This window comes from Notothenia coriiceps, unplaced genomic scaffold, assembly GCF_000735185.1.
Source record: "Notothenia coriiceps isolate Sejong01 unplaced genomic scaffold, NC01 NC01_scaffold00021525, whole genome shotgun sequence".
Lineage (NCBI taxonomy): Eukaryota > Metazoa > Chordata > Actinopteri > Perciformes > Nototheniidae > Notothenia > Notothenia coriiceps.
This window is the reverse complement of record NW_011354226.1, coordinates 198,595-208,801: the sequence shown is the minus strand read 5'-3', so window position 1 is coordinate 208,801 and position 10,207 is coordinate 198,595. Positions and strand designations below refer to the sequence as shown.

The following is a 10,207-nucleotide window of genomic DNA, read 5'->3' as shown; positions in this document are numbered from 1 at the left end:
CATGAATAGCAATAATTGAGGAATATATTTATGTGTGTGTGTGTGTGTGTGTGTGTGTGTGTGTGTGTGTGTGTGTGTGTGTGTGTGATGATGATGATGATGGGAGGGCTGCTCACCAGCTTTTTTCCAGATCTCTTCAGGAACGTAGCCAGACACAGGCCGGTGCACCATCTCCCTGTGAATTTCTGGGAAGAAGCAAGCACAAAGGCAATCAGAGATAACATTACAAAACAAACATTCATTTGCCACTGATGCAATAAACTAATAAAATGTTGAGTGGATCAGGTTGTCAGTAGGCAGCTATATGTTCAACAGCCTGTATCATGATAACTTAGATAACATGGCTTTAAGAGTAGAAGACCTAAAATAGACAACTGGCAAACTCTTATGTATACCAAGTATATTTCTATTGTGGTGTGAGCCAAATTACCAACTCAATTTGAGTATTAGGTAACCTTTCTGAATATGAAACTTGAAAGAAAATCAATACAATTAATACCATCACTTTACATAGGACACAAACCAGCTAAGAACAATGGAATTATTTTTTAAAGCCATTAGTTATTCATGTAAGAGCTTCTTTTATGGTGGTTTAAAACTACATATTTAAAAAAAGTTTCACCTCAAAACATGTGTTTTAAAATACATATTTGATCTATTTGTATAAAATGATAAAAATGAAAGTTAGTCTATAAAACAAGGGGGCATGTTGTCATACAATGATGGAAACACTGACATAACTTACTGGAACATGGCTTTAAGCTGTCCTGTTATTTAATACATGCACACTACAGTATGTGTGATCTGTTACCTGGTGTGGCATTTTCCTGGGCTGTCGGGCTCTGCTGCCTCGACTGCCCCCCCGCGGCGCCCTTCTTCAGCTCTTCGGTGTCGCTGTATCTTCTGATCCAGTAGTTGAGCTCCTCGCGGTCGGCCTCCTGGCAGCGCCGCAGAACTGTCAGCGAACGCCTCGTCTTCTCCACCATGTCCATGATGCAGTTCAGCAGCTGGGGTGACAGGGAGCGGACAAGGCGCTGAGTTTACATATAGACATGGAAGGATTGATTCATATTAAACAAGGGTATTGGTGGCAGGCAGGGTTATAAATGAAAGCCAACATCTGTAATGTTATTATTAATAGTGTATAATAATAATAATAATAATAATAATAATAATAATAATAATGAATTATAGAGTTCTGTATATGATGAGAAACACCCTCACCCTTGAAACACACATCTCCACTTGACATCATACACTATCACTTCAGTTAGTTATACATTATGTGATTGAGTGATTCCATTTTAACTGCATATCAACAGGTGAGGTGAAACAGCATCGCAAATGTGGCACTAGATGTTTCATATTTCCAGTAGTATGAACATGCAGCTGTGTTTCATGTTAATCCTGAAGGTGAACAAGCAAGCAACAAAGCAATATTTACATTGTTTGTTTACATGCAAGCCTGCACATAAATAAAACCCTGACTAGTAGTCTATGCATGTGATGTCAAAGCTTTACAGCAGTTAGCAAACACACGATTTCTCTTAGGAGTGTAACATAGACTTAAAGACTATGTGATGTATAACAAATAGATAATCTCAAATTATTAGATAATCTCTTTTACTTAAGATATAGTAATAAAAAAATGTTATTACTTTTCTTACATGGTCAAGGTGTTTCCACTCCTCAGCCCACTCTCTGTCTGTCAGCCTGTGGTCAATCACTTCCTCCTGCCTGGTCCCTGTGTGCATACCTGTAAGAGAAGATAGATAGAACGATAAACCGAGAGGATCAATGTAACATCACTCCATCGCTTCATCCATTCATCATTTGATCCCAGGTTGAAACTCTCTGACCATCCATTTCTTTCTCCTCCCCCCTTACTCCCCCCCTCGACTGAGCTTCTAGTCCCGAAGAATCATCCATTACAAGGCGAGACATGCTTAATAACTCTCTTATTTTTAGAATGAAGCCACCATCGTCGTTGCAGCTTCATCAAGCCTTGATCTGTGCAGACAATGTCTCTAAATGACCACACTGTGCCTCAATGTATTTCTGTCCGGTATATCCAACAGTGTATTACTTCAGAAGGACGATTGTGTGTCTGCTAAGCCGACACGCATCCACCAGACTCAAGTGCCAACTGAGTGATTATCAGTATTATAAAAATGGATACGGATCTCAGCGGTATAAAAAGAATTGAGAAGCATAAGATATGATGTAAAAATGATGTAACTGTTGTAACGGTTTACTTTTGTATATATGCAATCCTCTTAGTGTATCTCTTTGTTTTATAGAGTGAAAGCTTTGGAAGACACACACACACACACACTTAAATGCACCCTCCATTCTCCCCCATGTCCTCACCGATGGGCCTGGGCCTCTCCCGGATCTCCCGTTGGTTGGAGGCGGGGTGTCTGTAGTTGTCCCGGTAGTGATGGGCGATGGCCATGTCGTCCAGCCTGTAGTGCTGAGGAGGGATAGGGCCGGGGTGGGGCAGGCCGTTGGGCTGGTAGGCGAGCCCATTGGATGGGCTGAAGCGCTGGGCGGGGCTTATGGTGCATGGCCTCTTGCTAGGGTGAACATCAGGGTGCAGGGCGCCATCTCGCTCGAAGCCGTTCTCTTTGGTTCTGGGTGGAGAAAGACAGATAAACCAAACTTGAGTATTACCCTCCATGTTAATTTCTTTTACAAAGAAAGTTTTTTAAATAATAAGAATCCACATTAGGATCATACAGTATTATTCTGACCTACTGACAAAAGATAAAATAGGACTAGATATGAGACTAAATGCCTGAAACTCGGCAAACAACTAAAGATCTATTAAGGCTAAAAAGCAGAAATAGCTATGGCAAAAAAAAGGGGAAAGAGGAGAGGAAACAAGCACAAATAAGTGTGATGTTAATATCAAACCTATTCAGTAAAAAGATGTCTTATTCAGAAATAGGTTGTTACAGTTCTTACATACACAAATGAGACTTGAAACAAATCATCACATCAACTCTTTGCTCCTGTGCGCTGTAAAGGCTTGAGTTGACCAGCTAACAGACAAAAGATCTACAGAAAGGCTGTTTTCTTTCCAGGAAACATTGTGGAATTATTTCATGGAAACCTTGTCCATTCATCTATACACACACATACATTAAAGTATGCACTGACACAAATTACAGACACATACATGCCCTCTAAAGTAGCTGCCAAGGGATCAGGTGACATTTTGTAAGCCTTCCTCTGAAGATAAATGTGGCCAGGTGTGTTTGTGTGTGAGCATGTGTGTCTATATGTGTGTGTTCTCAGCTTTGTCAGCTTACAGTTAAATCTTGCCAGCCTCCCCCCACTGTCTGCAATCCTACACTTCTCTCTGTCTTTCTCCTCCTTCTCCCCATCCCTCTCTCCGATGAACAGATTGAACTTCTTAATGAGCTGTTTTTATGGGCTCCTAATGCTCATCCACAGCTCTCCATATGCTCTTTCCCTCCATCCGCCCGTCTCTCGCTGCCTCCCTCGACTCATCCATCCATTCTTCTCTCCCCCCCCAAACCACACTCTTATCTCCCTAGCCTTCCTGCTGCAACAATGTTTATATCTACAGGCACCGGAGTGCACACACACCCACAGTCACCTACACAATGCACTGATGTGTGCTCACATCTTTAACCTACTGTCGATACAGACATGGGCCGAATTTGCATATGCCAATGCGGTGACATTTTAATATGTTTATTTATTTACAGATACAAATAGTTAATATTAAATAACAAAAACCACTGTCTGGACCCCTGCTCTCTCATGCATGCAGATAAATATTGGACATTCTCAAATAGTGAATGAACATGTTTTACTACCTCTTCTGATGAGAGACCAATTTCTTCACTTGTAACAGTGAAGACATTTTAAAAAAAGTACATTTATAATTTTTTTGTGAAATAAAGCTCATTTTTTTCTGCTCCCCTTTGTTGCTACACACATTTCAAATTGAAAAGCATTTCGCTTTAAAAAGATAAATTAATAGGTTATAGTGCATGTTGTTAATGGTATTCGAGCTGTGGAAATGTGCTGAATTATACTGGATCAACCATAACAGTACAGGTACCAGTGATTTTACAATCCTATCTTTTATTTATTCAGCTTTGTTAAAAAAATGGTGTTATGCAGGTTTTTTTTGCCCCTCATATGCATATTATATGGTGCAATATTCTTGGTCTGGTTCCTGCAGACCATGGTATTAATCAGAATGCATTGATGGTTCATTGTTGTATGTAATTAAGGATTCCCATTCAAATTCCAATATTCCGACACAGGGCTCCAATAAGTAGGAGCGCAGAGCAGAGGTAAGCAGAAAGCAGAGGTGCTTAGCCAGCCGTATTGGAGCTGTAGCCTCATCTGTAAGTGTTATCAGCCCATCTCCCTAGGCACACACACACACACACACACACACACACACACACACACACACACACACACACACACACACACACACACAATCTGTACAGAGGTGCACATATGAACCATAGTCATGCCTTCACACTGAGTAGAGAATCATACACACACACACATTCACAGACAGTCCACATTTGTTCACTGCATACAGATGCCTCCTTTTTTTTCTCTCTCTCCATATATTATATCTCTCTTTCACATTTACACGCACACCTTTCCCCCTCAGCTCACTCCCTTATGCACCAGACGGCCTGCAAATATGCAGGTATTACAGAAAAAGTCTGCCTATCCGACTGTTGGGGGAAAAGAGAGGTGAGAATTATTAATATTGCTTTTGGCATTTTTGTCCCTCAGCAGATAAAAAAAGTACATTTTCCTCTCTCCTGCCTGTATTAAAAAATATAGACCCCCGGAGGATTATTATTTATTTCAAAAGACTATGCACATATTGTGCTCGAAGCATAGGCTCAAACTCATAACAATGCACAAAACAGCAATGATTGCAAACATCTGTTTTAAGAAGATGCTTATTAACAGAGAATATTTGTACGATTCTATAGCTAATTCAAGTTTTTTAAGTCTCCCTTCCAAAGAAATGTAGTCATATTGCAGCTCCACCAAAAGTAATGTACTTTATTGGGATGGGAATGAGCCACAGTGTTAAACATGCACACATGCTCGCGGTTGGTCTGGCAGGTTTTCTGCTCGTTTCCGTTTCTGGAGCTCCGAGGAAGACCGTTGAAAAGAGGACTAAAGGTTTTCACAGCGATGTGTGTTCCTGGACGGCACGTCTCAGTGCTTGTCCATTAGAGCAGAGAACATTGAGTCATTACCAAAGTCCGTGACAACAAACGGATGTAATGATTTGGCTGCGGTAGGGTGGGGAACTAATGTAGAGAAGAGGCACACACACAGGCGCACACACCCAATCCAGTATTGAAGCACATGATAACTTACACAGAATACATTTTCATTGACGTATTCACACTTTTCATTAATACACATCTGTCTCCCTTCCTTTTTTTATCCTCAGTGTGTGTATGTGTGTGTGTTTGGGAGGGTCTATATTTCCCATTGCCTCCTCTCCTCAGTTCTGGCCCATTAAAAGCAGGAGCCTGGAGCTGAGATGTCCAACGGAGCACGTCATGAGGCCCGATGGCGCACTGACAGACACTTCCCATACATACACTAACACATCACATGATTGCCTTGCATTGGCTCAGCTTGTGTCTGGAGTGTTGTATGGGTTTATGCAGGCAGACTCAAAGGGATTCATGCATGAGCTAAAAAAGGAAAGAAACCCTCAGATGCTTTAATGTCTGGAACTGGTAAATGTATGAACAGAAAGAGTCCCAAACCGGCAACATAATGTTCTAACTTTCTAACCTGTCTGGCGTCCTTCTCTTGCCGTTCTCGTTGACGTCCAGCAGGAGTTCGGAGGAGTCCACAGGGGAGGTGGTGCTGGTGTCCAGGAGCAGCTGCTCGTGCTGGGCCAGGTACTGAGCGGGGTTCTGCTTTGCCAGCCTGGCACAGTGCAGCAGCTCCCTCTGAAGAAGCGGCAGGTTGGCCTACACAAGGAAACAACACTGTTTAACCAGAGAGAAAAATAACAACTGTGGAGTATTTTTCAAACAACGATTTCCTGTAGAGAAGCAAGAATAGAATCATCAAATCTGTTTTTTGCCTTCAAACACTTTGCCCCTAGTCACTGACTAATTCGCAAAAAACTGAAAATAATATGTCAGATTCTGAGCTGAGCCGATCTAATGTAGTGAACAGATGTATATTATTGTAAGGGAAACATTATAATAAAGTATAAGGAATGCATTTTAATAATAATTTTTTTTCAAGGTTAATCAAAATCAACTCAAGCTCTCAAAAAGAAATCTGCTGTTAAAGTTGTCTTCAGGTACAAAATATAATATGTTGTTGATTAATTATGTCACAAGATTCATGTTAGAAATCACGGATGTGACAAGATCAATTTAACCATGTTGAATCATTCTTTTGATATGAAACTAAACTTCATATTGCCTTTAAACCACATCAAATATGTTGTATACCAAAAGCTTTCCCCCAGCCTTTGCAGTCCAAAAACACCAATTTGAGGTAACAAGAGCTCCATTTCTCCACATCATCTGACCCCTGTTTGCTTTACCACTGAACCATCACCACTTCCTGTGACACCGAGTGCATTAGCACCCACAGAGTTTCTCTGAGACATGTACGTTTTTTTGATTATAGAGAAACAGTAGCTATTTTCAATCTCTTCGACATAACAAGGGGGTCTGCTTTCTTGTCAGGAGTTACAGGGTCATGCAGGTATGTGCGTGTCGACTTCAAAGACATCTGATGGGGTGTGTTTTGAAGCAAGAAGATGAAAGTGTTGCGTCAGGCAGGTTCAGAATAAGAGTGGGGGCTTTTTTGGAAAGGTACATTCATCACAAGAGCCTTTGGAGAGGCCATCTGTACGCTTCAGGTCTGTAAATCTTTGTTTTGTCATCAATAACATAATCTCTTGCTTTGTTTTATCCTTTCCTTTCTTCGCCCCCAACCTGCATTAAATTACAAATTTGCCTCCGTTTCATGGACTCTTCCGTGATGTCTTTGCCAACTGCATACAGAAATACTACTTGCAAAACATAAAAATGATTTGTTTAGTGGGATTTATGTTTTATAATCATATGAAATCCCTCTCCAGTAATTGGCTGCTATGAAAGAAATGCAGAGCGCTGGCCTTCGTTTTACCTGCTCGAGTTAATGGTCCGTTAATAGTTTATGATCGTAATTACCCTCTGAAAAGAAGCATCAAATAGATTGCTTTGACCCCAGTGAACTCATCTTTCATTAATTAGAGGTCATCCCAATTGTAAGAGATGGGGGATGCATTAACAAAAGGACTGATTCAAGAAATGCAGACCGCTGAAGAGACTGGATCATTTTTCCCACGACAAAGTACGGCCATTTGCTTCCGTTAGGTAACCAACATCTGCACTTGCATAAAGGGAACATTTCAAGTAGTGTTCAGCAGCCACAGCTAAAATCAGCACAGGATGATTTATTGTGAAAATACTGGAGCTGTCATTTTGTCAAACGGAGCCAAAAAACTATTCAGAATATGCCACGTTCAGGATATGCTGCACTTCATCAACTTTCCTTTTCTCTGTAATTTGCAGTTGGAGTAAAATCTGGGCGACTTAGTTTTTTGCATCTATATATATTGTCCTATTTCAATTATTTCCTATCACCACTTTCTCTGTCTCTCTCTCTTTGGTTAATGATTGTACACCTCAGTCTCACAGCACTCATTTCATTTCGGCATGACACTAGAAAAACAAATCACTTGACAGATTTAAAAAAAGCTCGTCTTTAAGTTGAAAACAGAGAAACATTGTTTCTCTGGAAGCCCGTTGTCTCGTGTTTGTAGGCCTCCCGCCAACACATCACGTCACTGGCGCTGTGTGGTTTATGATTGCCTCCTTCCAGTAAAGAGTCCCAACCAATTTGCGGTTTAGTATTAAGAGAAGGGGAAAGGAGTTGAGTGGGTTTGGGTGGGGGGTGGGGGCGTTGGAGGGGTCGGCTCAGTCTAACATTAGCGTAATGAAAAACTCTGAGCCTTGACGCGCATTGTTGCAGCTGTGCTTCGACGCACCTATAAAAACTCCCCTACACCTCCAACCGCTCGCTGCTGCCATATGTTAGCTGACATTAAAGGCTCCGCAGTGGGAAGACACTAAAATTAGACTGGGGAGAGTGAGAGGCAGAGAAGGAGCGACGGAGGGAAAAAAAGAGTTGCATCTTTGATTCCGCAGCCATCCCAGTGATACACTAACCATCTGGCGAGGAGAGGAGAAGGGAAGGATGGACTGGAGGATGGATATATGGGGAACAGCAAACAGAGAAGAAGGAGGATAAAGACAGAAAGATATGGGGGGAGAGCAAATAAGCAGAAAGCAGAAAAGATGAAGAAAACATGAGAATAAGGGAGTGATGTGAGGGGGGAGACAGGGAGACCCTGTTTGTGTCTTTAACAGCCAGTAACAGCTATTCTATTGGGACCAAATATCACATTCACGCAGGACCTCAGTGGATAATAGGCTTGTGAATGTCAGCTCACACATGCACACATCTGCAAATGCAGCCATGCACACGTATACAGGCAGCGCAGAGTGTGATGATTCTGTGCTCAGGGAGAACCGACTGTCTTGTTTTTACAAATAACATTAACCTCACGCCTGTCAGTCAGATACCCACAGATAGAGCAGGGAGGGAGGGATAGATAAGGGATGGGAAATAGACACAAAAAAGGAGGTAAACAGAGAAAATAAGAAGGTTTGAGGGAGAACAAAAAGAAAATGGAGAAAACAAAACAGAGCCAGTAATAGAAACAAATGAGCTCAGTGTTATATGTCATGCTGATCCCTGCTCTCCATCTCTCAGCTCCACACTGATATTGATCTCAGCTTCATTGAGACCCCATAACACTATCTGAACTGCTGCTGCACAGTACATCCCTCAATATAAAGCCCCAGTCCCATTTGTCATCTTTGACTACCAAAACAAATCATAGCGCCCCCGCCGCCAGTTTCACCTCCAGACTGCTTTAGCTCCTCAAATCCTGCAGACATTCAGAATGTGCCCCTATCTGACACAAACAGCCCAAATGCACATAAATGGCCTCTATTTTACCTGTAGATACAAACAGAAAACCCACCATCCCTCTTCATTCTTATCTACCAGACTGAATAAAGAGATGGGAGCTGTGCTGTTTTGACTGAAAAAAGACGACCATTGACAAACGGGCTGAAGCAAGGGCAGGCATGGCAGCTTAAAAGACTGCTTCCTTTTTCGGTGAAATACCACGCTAATGGCTGAAAAATAGGGGGAATACTCTTTTAAAAACGTGGCTCAGCTGGATAAAAACAAGTCAAGGACAAAACAAGCCTGAAAGAGGTTGAGGAAACGCGCATGAAAGGGGATGTCGTCTTCTGGCCAGAACCACACTCATTGTGCTCTGTTCCAGGGCACATTTCTTAAAATAACAACAACAAAAAACAACTTCTAATATTTCACAGATGATGAATTAAGCTGCTATAGCTTAGGGTTAAACTGAGGTAAACTAACAGAGTAAGGTCAGACTCAGTATTAAAATGATTTATGAAACTTTTAATTATAGAGAGACGGAAAGTAAAAAGGGATTTGAGAGCAGAATTAGAGACACAGTGAGAAGGAAGAAAGAGAGATGGTGGGAATAGGTACAAGAGACAGATAACAAGATATATAAGGGAGAGAATAGGGCTGAATATCATGAACACAAGTATGCACATCTGGATCTGTGCTGGTTAAATGGTTTCCAGATTTGGTGGATCAGGGAGGCAGGCAGGCAAACTTCTTTCGTAATTGCATATTTCAGTATCTACCTTCAGAAAGGGTATGACGAACGGCCGCAGAGGGAAGTTGGTGGCTTCTTGGAGCTTGGAGTGAAATTCTTCGATGGTTAGGGTGGAATTCTGGAGGAGAGAGAGAGAGAGAGAGAGAGAAAACACATGAATCCATGTGGAAGGCATTAAGTGATAATATTACTTATTGGAAGCCAAGCTATATCCTGGCCTGGATGTTTCGGGCTCTCTAATAGGAAGCATATGGGCAGGCCGCAGTGAAAAGAGCCCACAAAGCAGACATTTTTTTCAATTAACAAAACAAATGCAATCAAAAAAGGAAGAAATATGCTTAACTTTGATTATATATGCAGGAATATGTCCCC

The 10,207-nt window shown here is 41.6% G+C and overlaps 1 protein-coding gene across 6 annotated transcripts in view; it reads right to left on the bottom strand.

The window, feature by feature from the left end:
* The window catches only part of runx1t1 (RUNX1 partner transcriptional co-repressor 1), a 58,927-nt gene that overhangs the window by 7,780 nt on the left and 40,940 nt on the right, over nucleotides 1–10,207 (bottom strand). For 2 of the 6 annotated variants that reach the window (XM_010780240.1, XM_010780244.1), the window contains exons 4-9: nucleotides 9,864–9,953; nucleotides 5,830–6,011; nucleotides 2,371–2,633; nucleotides 1,659–1,756; nucleotides 812–1,034; nucleotides 117–185 (exon numbers count right to left, since the gene is read on the bottom strand). In XM_010780240.1, coding sequence (XP_010778542.1) covers nucleotides 117–185; nucleotides 812–1,034; nucleotides 1,659–1,756; nucleotides 2,371–2,633; nucleotides 5,830–6,011; nucleotides 9,864–9,953 — 925 coding nt within the window. The remainder of the gene's footprint in view (nucleotides 1–116; nucleotides 186–811; nucleotides 1,035–1,658; nucleotides 1,757–2,370; nucleotides 2,634–5,829; nucleotides 6,012–9,863; nucleotides 9,954–10,207) is intronic. The other 4 variants (XM_010780243.1, XM_010780246.1, XM_010780242.1 and 1 more) reach the window with 3 other exon arrangements.